Source organism: Phalaenopsis equestris, unplaced genomic scaffold (assembly GCF_001263595.1).
Source record: "Phalaenopsis equestris unplaced genomic scaffold, ASM126359v1 Scaffold234178, whole genome shotgun sequence".
In the NCBI taxonomy this organism is placed as follows: Eukaryota; Viridiplantae; Streptophyta; class Magnoliopsida; order Asparagales; family Orchidaceae; genus Phalaenopsis; species Phalaenopsis equestris.
Genome location: NW_018252099.1, coordinates 27,130 through 51,338, shown reverse-complemented (window position 1 = coordinate 51,338; position 24,209 = coordinate 27,130). Strand labels below are relative to the sequence as shown.

At 33.7% G+C, this 24,209-nt stretch overlaps 1 protein-coding gene across 2 annotated transcripts in view; it reads right to left on the bottom strand.

Annotated features, from left to right (window-relative positions):
• The window catches only part of LOC110038860 (protein MODIFIER OF SNC1 1), a 29,867-nt gene extending 5,756 nt beyond the window's left edge, over nucleotides 1-24,111 (bottom strand). For both annotated transcript variants that reach the window (XM_020743777.1, XM_020743778.1), the window contains exons 1-8: nucleotides 23,948-24,111; nucleotides 23,664-23,768; nucleotides 23,507-23,579; nucleotides 9,953-10,032; nucleotides 9,183-9,257; nucleotides 9,045-9,089; nucleotides 8,535-8,907; nucleotides 8,266-8,362 (exon numbers count right to left, since the gene is read on the bottom strand). In XM_020743777.1, coding sequence (XP_020599436.1) covers nucleotides 8,266-8,362; nucleotides 8,535-8,907; nucleotides 9,045-9,089; nucleotides 9,183-9,257; nucleotides 9,953-9,984 — 622 coding nt within the window. In that variant the 5' untranslated portion in view covers nucleotides 9,985-10,032; nucleotides 23,507-23,579; nucleotides 23,664-23,768; nucleotides 23,948-24,111. The remainder of the gene's footprint in view (nucleotides 1-8,265; nucleotides 8,363-8,534; nucleotides 8,908-9,044; nucleotides 9,090-9,182; nucleotides 9,258-9,952; nucleotides 10,033-23,506; nucleotides 23,580-23,663; nucleotides 23,769-23,947) is intronic.
• Between the last annotated feature and the right edge of the window lie 98 nt (nucleotides 24,112-24,209).

Sequence of the window (24,209 nt, the reverse complement as noted above, 5' to 3'; positions counted from 1 at the left end):
AGACACATCACATGATCGCAATAAAAAATTATGAAGCAACCACAAAAAGAAACAAAGTTACAAAGTTCATAATAGTCATAGAATTTGAAAGGATTGAAATTTCGAGTTCAAACAACTTCCTAACTTTTGTAGCCAAATCAAGAACAAAAATCTGCATAAAAACTGAACAATCAAAACAGATAGCATGCTAGATAAAAACTGGGAAGAATTCCCCCAAATTCATATGCATAGCAGTAGCGAGTATTTCACCATCTAAAAATTACTGTGTGTGGTGCGAGAGGGAAGGGGCCGAATAATCAGTAAGTTTATCATGTTCATGTTTCATATCTTACAGGTTCGTAATGCTTCTCTTTTAACTTTAGGTGACAGCAAAATAAACAGTAGAATTAATGATGATTGATGAAGATATTTGCTATGACATTTTAGAAAGAAAGGAATCATAAAAGAAGAAAGAGTGATGCGAGAGAGTCCAAAAAGATGTGGGATCGCATCGTGCGACGAACGAGCAGAAATCCAGTCACGTGCAAGACTATAGCAGGGATTTTGCCGCCGGCTGTTTCACTGGCCCTTTTGGGCCCCATTCTCCCTTGTTTAATAAAAAATAGGATAAATTTGTCTTAGTATAGGTAATTTGTTTAAAACCTGGTTTGGGGAACTTTAATGTTGGTTTATGTTATTTGAAGACTTTAGAGAGTTGTAGGCTATTTTTTTCTTAACATCTGTACCTCCGTGAGATCATCATTTCATCATCCTTCCTGCTGTTTTCAGTTCGCGAAGTCCTTCAATCCCTCTCTAACCCCCGTTGAATTTGCATATCCCTTTGCTCTTGCCTTCCCACAATCTCAAACAATTAAATTTGATCTTAAACACATTCTAGAAACCCTAGAATAGTGTCATTCAGTATCAAAGTCAAATCCTATTTAATTCGTAATCCTACCTTCACAAAAAATCTGTCCCATTAGCAGAACTGTTAACTTGAGGAGCAAGTTACTATACTGTTAAGAAGAACCCCTCAATGAGTTGCTCAGGAGCTTACATAGAAGATATGAAACCCACTAATTACAGTGGAGGCACACTGATTTTGAAAATAAATAGCATAAAGAAATTACCCACGCAATGACGGTGACCATCCAAATGGAGAAAGATTATAGAATCATTTTCACCAAAAAGCCCCAAGCAAAGAAGAGATGATGCCGAGTCAGTTTGACGTTGAGTATAGGAGGGGAGAAAGAATGATTTCAGAATGAAGATTAATTTATCATATTATGGCGATCGTATGAATCCAGACAAATTCTTTGAGTAGCTCCAGACAATAAAATGGATCTTTGAAAATAAAAACGTTCAACATGATAGAAAGATGAAGCTAGCTACCATAAGGTTAAATAAGAGTGTTTTATTATGGTGGGTGAATTCAAAACACCTGTGCCAGCACGAGAGCAAAAGCAATATCATGACTAATACAAGATGAATAGAGAGATGCAACACCACTATCAATCTTTACATTCATTTTTTTCCCACGACTGCGTTGGGTAGGTGTGAGCATAGACTTCATTATGAGCTTGCCTCAATGAAACATGAACTTTGTTATGAGTGGCAAATTATTTTTCCATATCACACTTTTTATCTTAGCATAAGACATTGGATGCTTCACAAATTGTTAATCTCTACTTTCGATGGTTTGTCTTCATAGTGTGCTCAAAACAATCACTTTAGGTAAAGTTGTGAAGAATTTTTTTCTTTTCTGGAGGACCTAATGGAGTAAGAAAAATATGAAACTTCAGTTCCCTTCAACAGCTCATCCTCAAATAGATAAATAGAAAGTGGTAATGCATCAAGGCTTTGAAAACCTTCTCAGGTGTTTTGTTGGCAGGAAATCAAGTGAAGGGATTTGATCATTTCTCAAATTGAGTTTGCTTGCAATCAATCCACTAGCCATGCCACAGGTCAAAGCTCCTTTAAAATAGTCTATTGGGGGTTCGCTCACACCTTTGGAATTGGTGGCTCTACTTCCAACCATTGAGCCTCATATTGATGCTATGACCAGGGTCAAAGAGATTCAAGCCTAACCTAAGCTGTAAAAAAGATCACCAAGTAAAATGAAAAGTAGGCTAATAAATCTAGAAAGGCCATAGTTTTCAAAAAAATGATTTGGTGTAAATCAAATTCAATAAGGAAAATTTCCTGCATATTTATTTCGAAAACTCAAAACAAGAGCTAGTGGTTCACTCCGAATTGTCAAAGAATTGATACCGATACTTCAAAGATTGACCTATTTGATGATATGAACATTTTTTTTGTCTTCAACATTCCTGATTTGTCACCATATTACATTAATCTAAATGTTTTCAATGATATGAAGATAAAACTCCCCCTACCCGTGGAGGATGAAATAAGCATAGCCCAGGCCAAGCATACTGCGTGAAATGGGAATTGACCATAGCCAATTAAGAACTAGGGCCCCTTCATTCCAAATTATCAAAAGAATTAATAATAATACTTAAAACATTGGCCTGTTCGATGATATGAACATTTTTGTTGTCTTTAACTTTTTTTATTTGTCACCATATTACAAGATCTAAATGTTTTCAGTGATCCCCCTAAGGATCAAACGGGTGCAACCCAAGCCAGGCAAAAGTGTGTGGAATGGGTTCTAATCAATTAAGTAGGGCCCCTTCATTCAGAATTGTCAAGAGAATTGATAATAAAACTTAAAAATTGAACCTGTCCAATTATATGAATATTTTTGTTGTCTTCAACATTCTTGATTTGTCACCATGCTATGAGAATCTAAATGCTTTTAGTGATATGAAGATAAAACCCCTCCTACTCGAGAAGCATGAAACAGGTGCAACCCAGACCAAACAAGTTGCATGGAATGGGAACTAACCCTAGCCAATTAAGAACTAGGGCTCGTTTATTCAAAATTGTCCCAAGAATCAATAATAATACTTAAAAGATTGACATGTTTGATGATATGAACATTTTCGTTGTCTTCAACATTTTTTTATTTGTCACCATGCTACAAGATCTAAATGTTTTCAGTGATATGAAAATATAACCCCTAAGGATCAAACGAACGCAACCCATGTCAGGCAAACTGTGTGGAATCGGAATTGGCTCGAACCAATTAAGAACTAGGCCCCCTTCATTCAGAATTGTCAAGAGAATTGATAATAATACTTAAAAAATTGACCTGCCCGATGATAGAATCATTTTTGTTGCCTTCAACATTCTTGATTTATCACCATGCTATGAGAATATAAATGCTTTCAGTGATATGAAGATAAAACCCCTCCAACTCGACAAGCAATCAATCCAGACCATAGGTCAAAGCTCTTTGAAAATAGTTTGGGGGTTTCACTCACGCCTTTGGAATTGGTGGCTCTACTTCCAACCACTGAGCCTTATATTGATGCTAAGACCAAGTTCAAAGAGATTCAAGCCTAACCTAATTATGTAAAAAAGAAGATCACCAAGAAAAATGACAAGTAGGCTAATAGGTCTAGAAAGGTCATAGTTTTCAAACAAGATGATTTGGTGTGAATCAAATTGAATTAGAAAAATTTCCTGTATATTTATTTGGAAAACTCAAAACTAGGGCTAGTGGTTCACTCTCAATTGTCAAAGAATTGATAATAATACTTAAAAGATTGACCTATTCAATGATATGAACATTTCTTTTGTCTTCAACTTTCCTGATTTGTCACCTTGCTACATGAATCTAAATGTTTTCAGTGATATGAAGATAAAACCCCGATACCCGCGGAGGATGAAATAAGCGCAGCCCAGGCCAAGTAAACTATGTGGAACTAAGGCCCCTTCTTTCAAAACTGTCAAGAGATTGATGATAAAACTTAAAAAATTGACATATTCGATGATATGAACATTTTTGTTGTCATCAACAATTTTTATTTGTCATTGATCTAAATGTTATCAGTTATATGAAGATAAAACCCCTAAAGATAAAATGGGAGAAACCCAAGCCACGCAAACTGTGTGGAATGGGAACTGGCTCTAACCAATTAAGAACTAGGGCCTCTTCATTCAGAATTGTTGAAATAATTGATAATAATTAATTAAAAGATTGACCTGCCCAATGATATGAACATTTTTGTTCTATGCAACATTCCTGATTTTTCATCATGCTATGAGAATCTAAATGCTTTCAGTGATATAGGAAGATAAAACCCCTACTCGAGAAGCATGAAACGGGCGCAACCCAAACCAGACAAAATGTATGGAATGGGAATTGGCCTTAACCCCCGCCAACACCGCCAACCCAGACCAAACAAACTGTGGTGTATTGGAACTGGCACTAGTCAATAAGGAACTAGCACCCCCCGCCCCCCTCTCCCTTCTCCAACCATTTATGTAGTAACTCAAAACACAAATCCACATTAAAGCTACACAATCAAAGCAATTAGCATGCTAAATAAAAATCAGGAAGACTTTCCCCAAATTCATATGCATATAATAGTAATTTCACCGTTTAAAAATTACCAATGTGTGGTACGAGCGGGAAGGGGTGGAATAATCAATAGGTTTATCATATTCATGTTCCATACCTTCCAGGTTTGTAAAGCTTTTCTTTTAACTTTTAGGTGACAGCAAACAAAACAGTAGTAATAATGATGATTGTGGTAGATATATGCTATGATATTTTAAAAAGAAAGGAATCATAAAGGAAGAAAGAGAGTGATGTCAGAGCGTCCAAAAGGATGCAAGATCGCATCATGGGACGGACGGATAAGATACCTCTCACGTGCAAGAGTATAGCAGGAATTTTCCCGCCTATTGTGGCAACTGACACTTGTGGGCCCAATTTTCCCTTATTTTTGAATAAAAAATAGGGTTGATTTTTCTTAGTATAGGTAATTTGTTTAAAACCATTTTGGGGAACTTGAATGTTGGTTTATGTTATTTAAAGACTTCATTTCTCTGATTATTCCTATTTGGAAAGTTGGAACCTATTTTTTTTTCAAGTGTTAAATATGTATCTTAAAGAAATCAAGTGGGCGATCCTCCTCAGCATCAGTACCACCGTGAGACGTTATTTCGTTATTCTCCGTACTATTTTCAGTACGGGCACCTACTGAACTCCTTCAGTTTTTCTCTAAACCCCGCTAAATTTGCATTTCCATTTGCTCTTGCCTTTCAACAATCTCAACCCATTAAATTTGATCAAACAAATTCTAGAAACCCTAGAACAGTCTCATTTAGTATCAAAGTCAAATATTAATTTCAATCTGTTATCCAAATTGTGAACCTTCAAAATCAAACATTCCTACCTCCACAAAAAATCCGTCCATGCACCTAGCCGAACTCCTAAAGTGAGGAGCAAGTCGCTATACCACCCATGAGAAACCCTCAACAAGGAATTCAGGAGCTTGCATAGAATATATGAAATGGAAAAACATCTAATTACAGTAGAGACTCGATGATTTTGAAAAGAGACAGCATAAAGAAATTACCAATAGCAGTAATGGTAACCATCCAAATGGAGAAGAAGAAATCATTTTCACCAAGAAGCCTCAAATAAAAAAGAAAAGTGCCAAGTCGGTTCGGTATTGAGTATAGGAGAGGGGAGAGAATAATTTCAAAATCAAGATTGATTTACCAGATTTTGACAGTCATATGAATACGAACAACTTCATTGAATAACTCCAAACAATAGAATAAATCTTTGAATACAAAAATGTTCCACATGTTAGACTGATGAAATTAACTATCATAAAGTTAAATAAGAGTGCTTCATTATCATGGGTGCATTCAAAATGAATGTGCTAGCGTTAGGGCAAAAGCAAGATCACGACTTAATCCAAAATAAAGAAAGAGATGCAAAACAAATATCAATCTCTACACTCACATTCTTGTCCTAGAGCTACATTGGGTTGATCCGAGCATAGACTTCATTATAAGTGGCAAATCATTTCTCTAAGATGGCACACTTTTTATCTTGTCGCAAGACATTGGATGCTTCACAAATTATTGATCTCTACTTTAGAAATTTTGTTTTCATAGTGTGCTCAAAAAATCGCTTTGGATAAAGATGTGGAGCTTTTGTCATTTTTGGAGGAACTTAAAACTTCAGTTACGTTGAACAGCTCATCCTCAAACATATAGATGGGGGACGGCAATGCATCACTGCTTCGAAAATCTTCTCAGGTGCTTTGTTGGCAAGAAATCAAGCAATGGAATTTGATGCTTTCTCAGATTGAGTTTTGTTTGGAATCAATCCACTTACCAGTCCACAGGTCAAAGCCCTTTTAAAATAGTTTAGGACGAATTCACTCACACCTTTGGAACAAGGGGCTCTACTTCCATCCATTGAGCCGCTCATTGATGTCGAGACCAAGGACAGAGATTCAAGCCTTACCTAAGCATGTAAAAAAGAAAATCACCAAGCAAAATAACAAGTAGGCTAATAAGTGTAGAAAATCCATACTTTTCAAACAAGGCAATTTGGTGCGAATCAAAATGAATAAGGGAAATTTTTTAATAAAAACCCTTTAATTTTTTAAAATAATTATAAAAAAAAAGAAACAAATTTACGTCTTACAACACTAATGATGCAGACGTAGTTCAAATGTGAAGCCCACCACCAACGGGAGAATAAGTCCAAACTATTTCCTCATCCCTTCATACATTCAAATTTTGGGCGAGAGCAAGAAAGGAGAAGAAGAAGAAGAACGCGAGAGGAAGAAGAAAAGGCAAGAGTGGCTAAAATCGTAAAGACGAGTAGCGTACAATGGAGGAAAGATGAAGTTGCTAGCAGAGAAAGGTAAAACCACACGTTTTTCCACGTGTGAGAGAGACTCATGCAGCTCACAAGGACACAACAACAAGCCTCTAGGTCTCTGTTAAGTAGATTTCCATGCCCTAGTTGTTTGGCAAAGACGGAGGAGAGGTGCAAGTTAGTGCTACCTGTCGTGTGGCTTGTAGAGGGCACACAACTAAATTCATTGAGTCCTCTCATATATTTAATGATTCTTTCTCGCTCCACAAATTTTTTTAAGAATCACCACATCCTCATAGTAGGACGTCTTAAGATCTTGATATTGTCTAACTTTAAAGAATAAGCCTTCATGGTAATAAAGTATTCAATAACAAGAAAATTATCTTATTTAGTAGCAGTGAGTTTTATCTTAATTTTATAAATGTGCAGGTATCTCTCACCATTGCATTTGCTTAACCACATGGCAAACCTCTTTTGTTGAACATAAAAGGTCCACTAATCTTTGGTAGCATGGTGTTTCATAACCATGTCATGATCATGAAATTAATTTTTTCCAATTGAATTTTAGGTCTTTGGACACTAAAAGTAAATCCACAAGCTGTTGTTGGATATTTCCCTTTTCCATTCCCTTCTGAAAGCTCATTACAATTTGGGAACTTTAAGTTTATTTTTCTCATTTAAACAATAAAATGCTTGAGATACCTCGAGTTCTCCTTTAGTCCGATTTTCAACAAATCGTGATCAACTCCCTTTGAAGGGAAGATGAAAAACCTGGATATAATGAATAAAAAAAAAATTGATAAAAGGGAAATGGAGACCCTTACCCTAGAGAATTATAACAAAGCCTGAAAGAAATGTTCTAAAATCTTGCCCTAATATCATATAGAAAATAAAACAATGACAAAAGTCTCAAGAATCTTATTACATTTTTTGTACAAAGGGGGAGGAAAGGTATACATGTACACCAAAGATACATTACAAATGATGAATAAATCAAAAAAGAATGAAAAATCAATTAGGGGACAGCAATCCTGTAGTAAAGCACACAGGTTGTAATCTGAGGATCATAGAGAAACATATCCAACAGTACAAAAGCTTGATCCATGTGCCTTAAGTTCTTCGCTTTGATTAGAGTAGCAAAATTTCAACAATAACCTTTCTAAGCAGTGTGGTTTTATCTTGATTGAGTGCAGGTGATGGATTCATCTTAACATCTATACCGTCTTTCTATCAGCCACCAACTTCCTCGTCAATGTCGTCCTCCAAACAGCAACAATCAATCCTTCTAAATCCCATTATTTTAGTTTCTCATCATTCCTATCATCCTTACAAACATTCTAATCACTATCTAGATCCCTAGGCATCATCTACAAATACTAGATCAGTGTCATAGATGCACTAGTTGTCATGCCAAAAACTTCCCTAAATCAGAAAGGCAAAATTTAGCAGAAAAAATAAGGCACGTTCTCGCGGGCAAAACAAAAGGCAAAATGGATTTAACTAATCACAGTGAGAAGATAAACAAGCACCTTTTTGTGATTTTGGCTCATCACTCTTTTCCGATCCTAAACTAGGAAAATCTCCCGAAGTCAGAGTGAAGTTGCTCTTTTTGGATGCATCAGCAGTCTGCAACGTGAAAGAGTCAAAAGTGAAAAAACGAGGTACGAAAATCCTAAGGTGTGGCTAGAATCTGCAACCAATCATAACAAAAAATAGCACAGGATGATATTTGAAAAATATGAAATCTGAAAATTAGCACAAAGTTATATTGAAATGAAAATAAGAAATGAAGTATCACTTTCTCTGAAGTTCCAGCTGCTCCCCATGCAATACTGTCGACCGAACTTTCTGCAAATCGTGATAAATGAGAGCTATTGGGTCTATTATCAGCACTTCGCGGACGATTTGCAGCTACTGACATATGGCTGGATGGAAGTATCCCTGATGCTGATGATGGACGTGAACTTGAACCCAATGAAAGAGCAACAGGCTCATTAGACCTCTCACTACTACCAGTCGATGGACGAGTGCCACTTCCACCGGATGATGGACGGCCATTAGCATGGACTGGTGAACCAACACTCCCATCAGTTCGAGGAGACGACAAAGTTGAGGAACCCCATGCACTGGATGCAGCCAACAAAGGCCGGGTGCCCCATGTAAGCGTACCCCTATCATAAGCACAAAATTCAAGCCAACCAATACATAGAATCACATGCAACAAATTTCTTATAAATCACAAAGCATACAAGCACAAACAAGAAAAAACATAAAAAAACAATGAAAAAGTGACAAAAAAGGCGCGTACTTGGGAACAATTTCAACGTTAGGATCCAACCCATGATTTTCTAACCTTCATATAATAAGAACCACCGATTAAGGCATATAAAGATAGAACAGCTAGATTTTCATCATGTAAAAACTGCAAAAAAAAAACAGTACATACTTCTGACTCGGTAAGTTAATGGGTTTGGGAACTTTCCCCAATACGGTCATACCAGACTTCCTTGTAGAAGTCCACCTATAAAAAAGAAAAATATCAGAATATTCACAAGAAAAGACCATAATGTGTATAGAATCATTAGAAAAACATCAGCAAAGTAAACATTTCAAATAGGATGTCAGCAATGGTATTACAGAAACCGCAAAGCTACTAAAAACCTAAGCAAGAATGATACTGAAGCAACAAAACAATAGTTTTCTGATAGTTTAAACGGTTAGGCCTTTAAAGATAATAATATTCAGGATGCAGTAGTCCCAGTTTTTGAACGGGTAATCTCCACTACAAAAGAAACGGTCCAGCATGTTTTATCTGCTGAGATGTAATGCAAAATGGAAATAGTAGTTGAACTCAATAGGATTTGCATACCTTCATTTTGAAGAGAGACTATTTAAGTACAGATAGGTTATAAACCATGTGAATACAAACAGAAAAAAAAAAGGCCAAAGTATACGGATATTAAATTAAATATTCAAAAGTCCACTCTACACAAGAGTGTTAAAATAAACCTTCACAAATATAAAAGATAAAAGTGCAAACGTCACAAATAATGCTTATCAAAGTAAAATCTATCGTGACGTCATAAAAGATTAACCATCCAAAAACAGCCACATAAAAACAAAGCTATCATATCGACAAAAAAAATATGAATTTTAAGTAAAACCTATGATGCAAATAAGAAACGATGATTAAAAAATCTTAAGACAAAAACTGACCTTCGTTCGGTAGATTGAATGCTTGAAGCCATGTATCAATTGTATTCCTCGCAAAATCATCTAACTACCAATAAGATGAGCTTCAAACAGAAAAAAGTACAAAAAAAGGTCATGTGATAGGCCCAAGAAGTAACAAAAACTTATTCAATTTGCTTGCATGATATTAAAAAAAAACAATGAAAAATAAAAGAAAAAGGTGTGCTGTTGTGCTGTTAAAGACAATGTTCTATCAGATTTTATTTTATCATAGAAATATCGATCTACTTCATCAAAAATATCAATAGATCTTCTTGACCAATTTTAACACCGAATAATAGATAAGTTGTGCAGATTCTATAAGAATGTTCCAACGAGTTGGGCATCAATACGTCCAAGAAGCTTGCTACGCGGTTAATGTGATAAATAACATCCTTATTAAGAATGTGCATTTTTTTGGGTAATATTTAGGTTAGATGTCCTTCCTATGGCCCATGCCTCATGTTTAAGTTCCAAGCAAATGGCATGAACTTTAAGTCCATCTGAGAATTCAATCACAACAATAAAATACTCAATTAACTTCTTGACGTTGATAAGAAGGTAGCTTTTCCAAAATTGTGCATAAGCATAAAGATCTCCGGATGAATAATGCGACTGTGTGCCCGCCTTGCTACTCAAAAGCACAAGTATATCACAGAAAAAGTTGAAGGTAATGCCAATTGATGAAGAGTGTTGTGCATACGAGGGGTTGTTTTCATCAATATTTTTGCTATTTTTTCACCACATAACCCAAAGACACCCTTAGAAAACGGGGGTTTTCAAGTCCTTGACATTCAAATGAAATTGATTGGTAAGGATATTTGCTAATAGCTATTGCATTCATTTTTGTATGTAGCCTACAACACCCAAGCTAGCATCCTCTCTTGAAGTCATTCATGATGTAAGACATTAGACAAAAACTTTCATAGCAACTCATTGTACATAGATAGGGGAGGATAAAAAGAAGAAAAGATGTGAAGATTATAAAGTTTCAAGTTTTTGGGCCGTTAATATGGCATTTTTTAGGGCTTCATGAAATTTTTAAATTTTCTGAACAAAACATAGAATTTAATATTGTTGGAGAAAACACATTAAGAAGCTAAGAACCAATTTGGGACTAGATTTTTGTTTTTATAAAAGTACAATAATATGTTTAATTAGTACTATAATTTTCAAAAATAATTTGATTTGTTTTAAGAAATACTAAAAATAAGCTTGAGATGTTTTTAATATTTTAAAAATATTTTTCTTCAAACTCAACCTGACTCTCGTCCCCCCACATCTTTCCCTCTTAATCCCCCCTGGTCACTCTCTCTTATTAAACCCCTTCTTTTTTTGTGGCAGTGGATCACCATAACCATTACATCTAACTCCCTGGTCTCTACTACCATCCATCGATTGGAGGAATCAACGGTTGACGAATTCTTGTCATGGCCACCTCCCAAAATAATGCCGACTTCTCACTTAGTGATGCCATCATTCTCTGCTTGACCTCCAATCCCACCTCGACTTATGCTACACCAACAACCTCCTATATGAGTCCCAAGTCTGCAACTATGTTGGATATCTATTCAATGTCCAAGATGCCACAAAATTAAATCTATAAAACAAAAAAACAAGACGAACATTCTAAATGATGGCATCCCTATATACGAACATACTAATAGGGATTTCTCACTCATGAGTCTGACAACTGTAAACTTTTTTAGTGTGAGTTTTAGGTGAAATATTTACGTATGGAGAACGCATGCAGCTCTCCGTGCATAATCCCCTCTCAATAACTCCTCAATAACCTTTGTGAAGGTTATTGGGGGTTATTGCGGAGTCATTTCGGCGTTATTTGGAGTCCATACCCTAACACCAGAGAAAATGTGAAAGTGTAACCGCGAAGGGCATTGATTCCCAATAACGCCGGAAATAACTTTGTAATAACCCCAAATAATCTTGGCAAAGCTTATTGAGGGGTTATTGGGAGGGGATTACGCACAGAGAGCTGTATGTGTTCTTCGTACATAAATATTTCTCGAGTTTTAGACGGATAATAAAAGCATAAAATTATCAAATTATTTTATTTCATATTAGAATAGAAATAAAATAAAATAAAAAGTAATCCCAAATAACTCCATAGAAAGTAGCATGATAGACATTTGTTCCATTTGGTAGAACCTCGAGTTATATCCTAGCAGTTGCATAATTGCTATTGAAAATATGACTAAAGATTTGTTTGGTGCAGCTTAAAGGTGATTGTAAAACTAGAAAATATAAATTAATTTTTTAAAAAGCTACAATATGAATTATAAATATTTTGTTCCCAAATAGTCACAAAACAACTTCCATACAACCACCACACTTTAACAGATCTTGTCACAAAAAATAGCTCTCCACCACAGTTTTCTAGAAAGCAGCAAAAAAGCAATTCACTAAAAGAAGTTATGATGACGGTCTAAAACATAACATGGGCATAAAGCTATATAAAATAGACCATAAACAAAACTACACCAAAAACCGTCATTAATTTGGAATGTCCAGCCCCTAGAGCAAAACTAGCTTAAAGCAGTGAAGCAATTAGTTCATAGTTGAAATGGCCCAACCAATTAGCTCCTATTAATTCACTAACAATGAGTTTGATATGCAAAAGGCAACAAACACAAAACACATGTATAATACTTTTTAAGATGCAAGTTGGATACAAACTATGCTTCAAGATATGTCACTCTAACTATATAATATGTGAATAATCAATCTTATTATATAATCCTTTGTTCTCATCCTTCCGCTCTATGACTTCCATAATATTATCATCGCTTAAGAACAAAACAAAAATTAATTTCAACACAAATATAGTAGTAATATTACTTAATATTTATGTATATAATCACATGAGAAAAAAACAGTTGCCCTTTTTTAAACTTTTCATTAATACATTTGTGTGTTATGATGTGAGCCATGTGACCATGTACTTTGAACATATTTATGCTTTTCTATATTCATTACCCAGCTCAAATATTATCCATACGCTTAACAAAAGATCGGATGTAAAAAATAATTCAATTGAATAGATAACTGATGTAGCTAACCGATTGACCTTATTTGTTCAAATGTTAACCAGGTTTTGCTACATCTGATTGCATAGCATAAAAAGCAAGACAGGCAATTTCCTTTTAATAAACAAAATAAGCAACAAATATACAAATCAGGGATGTATTAAAGACCAACTTAAAAAATTAAATATCATAACTTTATCATAACTAGAAAAGAAAAAAGTAATAAAAACCCCAAAGTTAACTATTACGAAGAAACTGAATATTATTATCGCTTCTTTTAACTATAAGGAGAGAATTTTCCAAGAAAAAAGGCATGAAAATGGGAAAAACACTAGATAAGATATGCACTCAATTTTAAAGATAAAATTGCTATTATCTCCACATGTTCAAGGATCAGGAGAGCAAAACAGCAGAAACAAATCCATTGCATTAATAACTCAGCCAATGAAAGTTTATCAATAGATTAGAAATATGCAAAAATATGGTCAGCAATTAGTGCATATAATGGGGAAAGAGTGTGTGGCAATAAGAGTGTGTGGCAATTCACCCAAAATCGCACTAAATGAACACATCTCCTTCTTAGACAAATTGGCCCAAACTCCAATTCTCACTTCTCGGGAAATAAAAAATAGAACCACAGCAACATGACAAAATCATTTTTTTGCTGAACTCATACTAGTCAGTTTTTTATCATAAAATTAGAGCAAAATAAAAGCCATATGCAAAATCCAACCATAACAGAGATATATTCCATCACTCCAAATGATTCAAGTAGTGTTGCACCTGAAAACAAAGATGCTGCGCTATATAATAATGTGGAACTCCTGCCTATTAAATAATCATCAAATAAAGTATGAAGCTGAAGTAAGGCTGAGATCAGACCCACTCATCTGCATGTTATTCTCCATATTTTAGTTATCATTTTTTCAGCCACTCCATAGCGTAGATTGCCATGTGTGCTTCTAAATCTAAGCAAAAATAGTAGAATCAAAATTATGCTTTTACATTTAATTTAGAGTCCTGAATCCTCAAAGTAGTTAAGTTGGAGTTCATTTCCTTTAAAAGCATAAATTTTTATCCAATTAAAAATATAATAATATATGAAGAGAAAGTTCAGACTCAGCCATTGATCCCTTGATAAAAAACAGCTCTCCTCTAAGCACATATAGTTTACCTGCCCATTCACCATCTTTAAACACACCCCTCGTAGCAATTCATCATCTATCATGAACCAAGAACTCTCCATAAATCCGACACATTCTTACTCATAAAACCATGTCAATCAATTACAGTGACAGATAAGAGATACAGGGAATAGAGTAGAATGAAAACAAAAGTGAAAAAAAAGGAAAAAATAAAATCATTTAACATGAACCAACATGTTCACAATAACTTGTCATAATAAATGGCACTGATTAAGTGGAGACTACAGTGAATCAACACATGAATTCAGCATAGGAACTATAATTTAATTTATAGGTTCAACTATCGAAAAGCTGTTCAAAGATGAATCAACACCTAGAATGGACAACTGCACTTTAACGATGCATAATAAACTCTTCATTAAATCATTTAATGGTTTGTGAACGAGACAGTATCTAATTGCAGATGATTTAGCATGATCTACTCAGAAGAAGGATGTTGGAGAAGAGCATGACGTTATAGATATCTTTACATGCTATGTTTGCTTCATTCGTTCACGAAAATAAATTGATATCTCTTTCTTCTTCTTCTTTTTTCTTAGGTTCATTTCTAACTTAAAATTTTTATTTCTCAGAATCATACTCTATAAGTAGCCATTCAGTATGGATTTTTAAGAGGCAAGAGGAACAAACTATATCATTTTTTTTTTTCCAAGAAAAGCAATGCAATACAAAAACGTCCACTATTGTTTATCCATTTAAATAAATATATCTATTTAATGTTCACCCATGTTTTAATTATATTTTGTGTTTAACTGGGAAATAAAAATACATATTAGTCTTAAGTATTGAGAACCCACAACCTATATAAAAGGTGTCTTAGGAGTGCATGAATCAGTTAAATGGTTACAGAAATTTTCCAGAAAAGCGAGTTTTCAAACTCCTTGCGGCAGTTATCCTCTTCCTTGAGTACGCATTGGATGATTTACCTCCTTTCTCCATGTCCTCCAAATCACCAAGATAATTAGTATCTATACTCTTTGAAAGCTCTCACTTCTAACACTTTTTTTTTTTTCTGTTTCTTTCATCTTTCAAGTCCTTTTAAAATTTCATTAAGAAAGGGGAAGATCAAGGAGTTTCAATTTCATTAAAAAAAAAAAAGAAAAAAAAAACTTTCAAACCATCAACATTCCTCTCTCCCATAAGTAAAATGAAGTATAATACCCATCCCTAACAGAAGTACATTTATCGAAATCCTCAAAATCCCTAATATCAATTTCATGAAGCATGGGGCAGAGTCTTGAAAACAAATCGAGCAGCTCTGATTCTAGCTCAATTCATTGGCCGCCCACCTTGACAGCTCTGATGGGATCCAAAGCGACATCTTCAAACTCAACCTCTCCTCTAGACTGTGAATCTGCCACATAGCAATATCGAAATGGCAACAGCTATAGAGAGGGAGAGGGATCTGATGAAGAAGATTGAGTTGGCCACAACTGAGCTCAAAGCTTTAAAAATGCAAATGTTTGCTGTGTTTAGATAGAAGGAAGCAAAGAAGAAGTTTGTCAATCAAAAAAAATCTTTAGTCGTTGAAGTAAACATAGAGTACAAAAAATTAGGAGGAAGTGGCATTAACATGTGACTGTTACGGCTACTAATTTTGCCACTATGACAATGACCTTTAAGGTGTAAGGGTTGTAGATTTAAAATTTAGATTGTTGGGGCAGCATAGTTTGATTGTTTAAGGTATTGATATTAGTTAATAACTGTAATAAGAATTTTCAACTTCATTTTCACATTGCATTACTAAAAGAGGAGTCTCACGTCCTCTCTAGTAAGACTAAGAATTGCCATGCCATGGTTCTCAATGCTCAAATAGCCATGCGACAAGCCAATTTCAAAATGGCCACCTTTTAAGGAATTAAACTCAAGTTCTAAAATTTTAGCAGATGGCACTAAAATTCACATTACTTGAGTGGTTTTTTTACTACTATGAAAGCAAGAATAACGAATTATAAAATTTATACATTGGGCTATGAACTATTTTCTTCTTTAATTAAGCAAAAGATTCTTCCCTCTAAAAGAGTTGAGTCTGGCAAATAAAAAGTACAACTAGCCAGAATATCCAATACAACAACAGCAGCAAACATTTATCCAATTAAGAGAGGTCGGTTACATAAATCCTTTTTTTCTACAACAACAACAAGCCTTTATCCCACTAAGTGGCCTCAGCAACATGAATCCCTTTTCTCCATCATGTTCTATTGAGTGTCATATTTGCATTTAATTCTAATTACTTAGATATTTTTTATACAACATGGCCAAGTCTTTTTAGGTCTGCCTCTATCTTTCTTAACATAAATCAAATTTAAAACATCTCCCCTGGTTGGATCATCAGATTGTCGATGTTTAATGTTACCAAACCATCTAAGACGACATTCTCTAATCTTGTCAGTCAATGGAGCTGCTACAACCTTTTCACAGACATATCTCATTTTGTCTCTAATTGTAAAGTCACTCATCCACCTAAGCCTTCTCATCTCAGCAACAATTAACTAAATTTTATGCTTCTCTTTTGCATACCAACATTCTTTGTCATTAAGCATTGTAGGTCTCACCACCATTTATAAGATTTTCTTTCAAGTCTAAGTGGTACTTTTTTTATCACACAATAAGCATTATGCATTCCTCCACTTTAACCATCAAATTTGAATTCTACTAATAATATCCTCATCTATATGATCATTACTTTCAACAATAGATCTGAGACATCTAAAACATTCACTTTTCTTAATGATTTGATAGCCCATTATTACAACCCCCTCACTAGATCAACTACTACTAAAATTACATTCCAAGTATTTAGTTTTAGATCTACTCAAATAAAAACATTTAGGCTCTTAAATTGACCTTCATAATTCAAGTTTTTCATTAACTTTCTCTAATTTTATCCACAAGAAGGATATCATCGATAAAAAGCAAACACCAAGGTACATCCTCCTAGAAATGTCTGGTAAGAGCATAATAACTAAGGAAAAAAATATACAGGCTTAAATCCAATCCCTGATCGAATCCAATTGAAATAGGGAAATACTTGGTCAATCACCCTTGTATGCGAACACAAAAAAAAAGTTCTAGTACATATACATATTTAATGACAAGAATATAATCAATATCAACACATTTCTTTTCTAGAACTCTCCAAAATCTTAGAATATTATCGTAAGATTTTTCTAAATCAATAAAAATCAAATATAAATCTTTCTTACTTTCTCAGTACTTCTCCATCAAATTTCTCAATAAATGTATAGCTATCATAGTAGACTTGCCCAGCATATATCCAAATTGATTTTGAGAAACATTTGTACAACTTAATAACCCATATTCAATTATTCTCCCATAACTTTAATGTACAACATATTAAATTAATTCATCTCTAATTTGCACGCTCTTGTGCATCCCTTTATTCTTAAAAATATGAATTTATAGACTCTTTCTTCATTCATTAGACATCTTTTAATTTTTAAAATAATATTAAAAAATTTATTAAGCCAAAAAATTCTCATATCACCTAAACACTTTCACACTTCAATTAGAATACCATCGGTTCTTACTGTTTTTTCACACTTTATAATCATTATAGTTTCCGTAACTTTCATTTTATTAATGCGACAAAAAATAAAAAAGATTTGTTATTATTTGCAATATTAAAATCATTAAAGTTGATCTTCTTTATAAAATTTTCATTGAAAAAATCAACAAAATATCTCACAAACATATGTTGAATATCCTCATCTCAGAAAGACACTTTTTATTTTCATCTTTAATACACTTTACTTGGATTATATATATATATATATATATTATATATATATCACCCTGTGTCGTGTACCTCGGCCTATTGGTAGGCATCCTCCGTGTAAGACCCCTCAGGACGAGGGTTTGAATCCCCTCTAGCACAGTTTGCCTTAAGGAGTTGGTACTCGAATTGTTAGACATTAAGAGTGGTTGGAGACTCGTATAATAGCCTTTGGTCATTCCTTTTAATATATATATATATATATATATATCACCCTCTTTAGTACCTAATTTATTATAAAGAATATTAAAATAAAATATTTTAGCATCACAAATTATTCTTTTAAAGTCCCAACGAGCACCTGATATTTTTTCTAATTCTCGAGTTTTTACATCTAGATCAATTCTTATAATAAAACTTCTTTTTTTTTAATGCAAATTATATTCCACCACCAAATACTTTTATTCATAAGAGTTCTTACTTTTGACGCTCCAAGCATATCTTATATAATTTGCTAAATAATACTTGTTATTTTATCCTAAACTATTAGTTTCTTCATGAATATTCCAAATATTGAGATATTAAAATTTACTCCTAAAAAATAATTTTATTTGTGTCGTTTAAGTACCAATAATTAATTTTATAATAATATTTCATTTTATTTTTCATCTATCAATTCTACATTTTAAAATTCAAAATCAGTAATCGATGTTGGGTACTTAAAGTTTCACTTGAAATGACTTTACAATCTTTAAAATATTGACAATCTATTTTTCTTATAAGAAAATAATCAATTTGTGTTTCATTCTATCAATTCTTATAAGTGATAATATGATTCTCTCTTTTTAAAATAAAATATTCGGCCCTGTTTGGGATCTCATTTTGTTTTCTGTTTTTAGTTTTTAGTTTTTGAAAACAAAAAAAAATCCCAATAAAGTGTTTGTTTATTCCTTTTTTTTTTTTATTTTGTTCTTAAATCACATAAGATTTATTTCAAAACATCAAAAACATAGGAATTATGTTTTTGTTGTTTCAAAAACATATTTATGTCGCCGTCCCCATCCACTGTCATCGACCGCCACCATTGTTTGCCGCCACCAGCTCCGCCCGCTATTGATTCATGTCGCCAGTCATCAATCCCCGCTACCTGTCGCCGACCCCTTCCACCCGCTAACCGCCAGCTATTGTCTATCGTCTGTCGGCCCTGCCCGTAGTCCACCGCCCACCCTCTGTTGCCGTTGATGCCCGCCGAAGCCGGCCCATGCCAACTATCGTCGTCGTCCACCGCCCACAGGCAATGCTTTGTACCGGGTGGAGCAAAGAATATGTTGCATACGTCATGGGCGGCAGAGCTTAATACTGGAGCGCACGTAGACTCAACTATTTATAAAAATTTAATTTTTCTTTAAAAAAAATTCCTAACCAGACATGTTTTATATTGAAAAAATATATATAAAAATCATAACAGTACCAAATGCATTTTTTAATAATAGAAAAAAGAAAATAAAGTAAAAATAAAACAAACTAAAAACAAAAACAAACATAAAAAAGAAAGTGATCCCAAACAGACCCTTAGCAATAACAAAAACATAAACTATAACAAAATTCAATATATGTATACTTTCTTCATTAGTAATCCAAAACCATAGCAACTATAAATACTTTAAAATCTTAAGTCATTCCACCAACATGCTCATTTAATCTCATCAAAAAAAAATTATTTCTTCAAAATATATCGTTTGTGCTAATTAGTCTAGATCATTCCAACATTTTTTCATTAGAAAATATATATTCAAAATACTCTTTTGAATATGTAATATCAACAACAATTTTTAGAGTTAAAATTCTATCTCCAATTCAATTAATTGATGAAACGTTATCTTTCAAATTTCTAACTATAATTATCTCTATATAATTTTCAATATGACTCTTACCTAAATATTAAAATTTAAAATTTAAACTATCAATCTTTTAACTTTTTCTCCAACACATTTAATTTATTGAATGCATAAGTTATCTATCCTCATATGAATCATAATATCTATTAATTATATTAATCTACTTGTGAATGTATCTATATTTCAAGTTTTTTTCTTAATATTAGTTTCATGAACTAAATTCCAACTTCACTTAGTGGGATAAAAACTTGTTGTTATTGTTGCTGCATAAACTAGCTTATTTGCCTTCATCCAACCATAATGTAAAATCTCTTGCGTATTTAGCACTACATCCAGGAGCCGATGCAGTGGTCCTTTTACATTTTTTACTATATTCAGGTTATACAGTGTGTCGCTTACAGATGACACACTAACATTGATTTTTTATATAGTTTTTTGACAAAAAATTTTATTTTGGTTATCGACTACATAACACAATGCTCAACTTTTCGCATCGAGTACTTGAGAACCAACAATGGCCAAAAAATACAATGAAAAAAATAATTAGTTAGGCCTCTTAAAGTGAACCAAACAAATGAAGTATAAACAATAATATTAGTTCAATCTCAGTAATATCAAAATAGATATATTAGAGTAAAATATAGATTACGTGGATATTGATCCAATTATATTAAGGACGGTAGCTCAAAAGAAAGGATTAAGTAGGAATCGATAGACCTAAATCTTTGTATAATTGCACCTAGAGATGTATGCAATGAAAAAATGTATGACAAGCATTTTTACAAAAATTGAAGCATGTCAAACAGCAAATGGAACCAACAACCTAATATGGGGAGTATCCAACTTTTGGTTGTGGTAAAAAGATCACTTATACCGACATTCTAAACCTCTGCAACCTAAGACTATGGTAAACAATAGTCTACCAAAAGAAGAGACTGCTCATAGCTATAATCACAACTCTATACGAAAGACGTAAAATAACTATTTGAAACCACTTTAGCGATGAATTCTTAGAACTTTGTTGTTTTGGGAGGTAACACAAAAAATTCTACCTACCGAAGATCTAAACTTTGATTCTTGAATCCAACTTCACGCTAGGGTATAAATCAAAACTCAAGCATGTCTTCCCGGTCTGATTAATCTCTCTAAGAACTTGTATATTCGAGTAACATAAGAAAGTTTTTTGGGATCAAAAAGAAGTGAAGAAAAATTAAAAAATCATGAAATTAACTCAAATCAAGATGGAAAATGAAGTGTCGCTTGGAATGATGATTCATGGAAGCGCTGCACCTCAAACTCTATAATTTGAAGCCCTCATGCAAATAATAAGGAAAGAAAATAGAGGAAAAAGAGGGTAGAGAGAGAGAAAGAAAGATATTTGATTTAGAAATTTCTTCCCTGGAAGGGAAGATTGAAGCTTGAAGACAGAATGTAATGGATGTGCTCAATCGCTCAATAGGAATCGTTTGTAGGGTTTGTAGGTTAAATTGTCTCAATTCCATGCTAGAATTGGGTATTATTAATCATGCCTGATCTTGCCAGATCAGAAGCCCATGTATAAGAATAGATAGACATAATGGACATTTACATGGTGGCGTTACACCTAAATTTGCTAAATATATGTGACAACTATATGTGACATTCCACCAAATTTATAAGCAAATAGGTTGCAAAAAATAGGAAGACTATAGTTCAAACAAATAAATATTTGATAATACACCTTTAGCATTTCTAAACTAATTCAATTCTCTCTTTTAGGGTTATTTGGTTGCAAGCATTTAAAATTCAATAATATTTTAAATGCAATATAGAATAAAATAAAGGAAATTAACGCATTCATTGATATTTGGTTTTTTTCTAAAGTAATTTTAGAGCATTAGTATTGGAGGAATTATATGCAAATTAATCAAAATTATCATATTTGTGTATTTAATACCTAAAATTTACTATTGAATTGCATGAAAATTAATTTTATAAAGAGCATTTAAAATATCACATTCAAATCCCTTTCCATTTATTTACAATCATGGCAAACCCCTCTTTGTCATTGAGGTGCCCTTGGCTGTCGATGCCCTTCCAATTGAGATCTAAGGGTGCAAACATGTCTAGTCAACCTCGAGCCACAAGAGACTCCAATCCTCGGCTTGCATAGTTAAAAATTGGCTCGGGCTCGAATATTTGACCCTGAGCTTGACTACAAAACTCGAGCTCAACTCATATATAGACTCAATCAGAGCAATTATTCAATAATTTTAGCTCATATATAGGCTTGATTTAGTACATAATGAAGCTGCTATTAAAACAATATGTTGGTAATTTATGAAGATGTAAAATGACATAAAATTTAACTTTTTTAGCAATTAATAAATTAATAACTTTAAAGATTATTCTGAACAATTTTTTCAGCATTTTCAACCAAAATAGAAAGATATAACTTTTTTATAAATAAATATATTACATGAGTGAAAAGTTATCACAAATAAAGAGCAAGATAAAAACTAGCAAAAAGAAATAGATAAAAGACTTGAAAATATCTACCAATAATATATAAACAACTCAAGATGTACATCACTAACTTAGGTAGAATATGCCAAAGGACGAAAACAAAAAAGTAATAATCATAATCAAATTGATCCACCGATAATTTCAAGTTGATATATGTCAAGATCAAGTTAACGAGCCAGGCTCGAGCCAAAATTAATATTCTCGAACCGGGCTCGAGCTCAAACTTGAGTAAGCTCAAGCTCAAACATGACTTGATTTTTAACTATGCGAGTCAAGCTTGAGTCCGTCATGGCTCGATATCAACTCGATGAGTTTTCACCCCTATATGAGATATCAAATGTGCAAGAAAAATTTAAGGAAATGATGTTACATGAAACTGCTTAAAGTCTCAACATATCCTAAAATATTCAATGAAATTTGAAGAAAGAGTAGTTACATGAAGAGCAAACAAAATGAATTTAAAAAAGTGCATGGTAAGGCATCTTTCCTAATGGCATTACACTTATATATACATATCTGACATCTAAATTTTCATATTGACATGCAAAACACTTAATTTTTAACAGGACATCGAAGATACCATTATTACTATTTTTTAAATGTAAAATACATAGGAATTGAGTGTGTGTGTGTGTGTGTGCGTGCACCATTCAATAAATCATTTGCCAATCCATTGTTAAATATAAATGTTTAACTTGGCTAGTTTGTGATTTAAAATTGCAGCAAGATATAGAAAAAATGTTTTAGTATATATAACACTACTATATTATGCATCTACCATTTTTAATCAATCTTCGCGCCTCTGAATGATCTTAAGCTGTCAACATTATTAAAAAAAATTACAATTTTTTTCCTTCAAGTATAACATTGCTCAGTTCATACTTAAAAATGGGGAACAAGGTTTAGTGATATTTTTTCTAGTTTTAAATAATAACATGAAAAAGGGTCTAGTGATAGACCTTGAAAAAACATTTATGAAATTGGAGGAGATCTAGTGAACCGGGATTTAGAAATTTCAAACAGAATCTAATCTAAATCATGAAAATTTAAAATCTTCAATTTAATGAGTTAGAACAGTGATGACTTCTTTGTTTTCCAAAATAATTCCTGAAGACCCGGAAACTTCTTGTGGCGAAGTGCGATAGACATACTTTGTGGATTTTGTTGAGCAACAAGCCAGCCCTCCGCCGAGAGCCGAATTTGCCGACCGAGACGGTTGGCTACCTGATGAGCCAACGTAGAACCTCAGGTTGCGAGCGAGTGATAGACAGAAGAAAGAAAACCCATAGATTAGGTCTAGGAGCAGACCTGCAAGATGCGGCGCCGGGTACAGGAGATCGAGCCGAGAGCGAGACACGATGGAGCAAAGGCCGCGAGAGAGCTTTAAGGGGCTGTTTGATTGCAGAATTTAACCTAAATCCAGCCAAACAGCAAAAATGACATCTTTAAACCCTATAAGTTCTTAAATCCCGTATCTCCTCCATATTGCCAAAAATCGATTTACAAAAATCCCATTGTAAGACGGATTTACGGGATTTAGAAAAGCCGAAGTGCGCTAAGGAGGGTGGGAAAAAGGGAAAAACGAAGGCTACCTCAGAGGAAAAATATGGGCGTTTCAGAGGTCTTTCTACGCCGCGATCGCGTCGTGCCTTCCCTGCTAGCTCTAATCGGGGGTCAAGCGAATACTTTGGGCGAAACCGGGGGAGGGGGAAGGGACGCAGACGAGTGTCGGGGAAAATTGTCCTTGCCTTCGATTTAAGATGATTTTTAGGGGCCCTAATTTTTAATGATTAAATATGACTAATAACTAATAATTATTTAATATGACATCAAATTATTTATATTATATATATA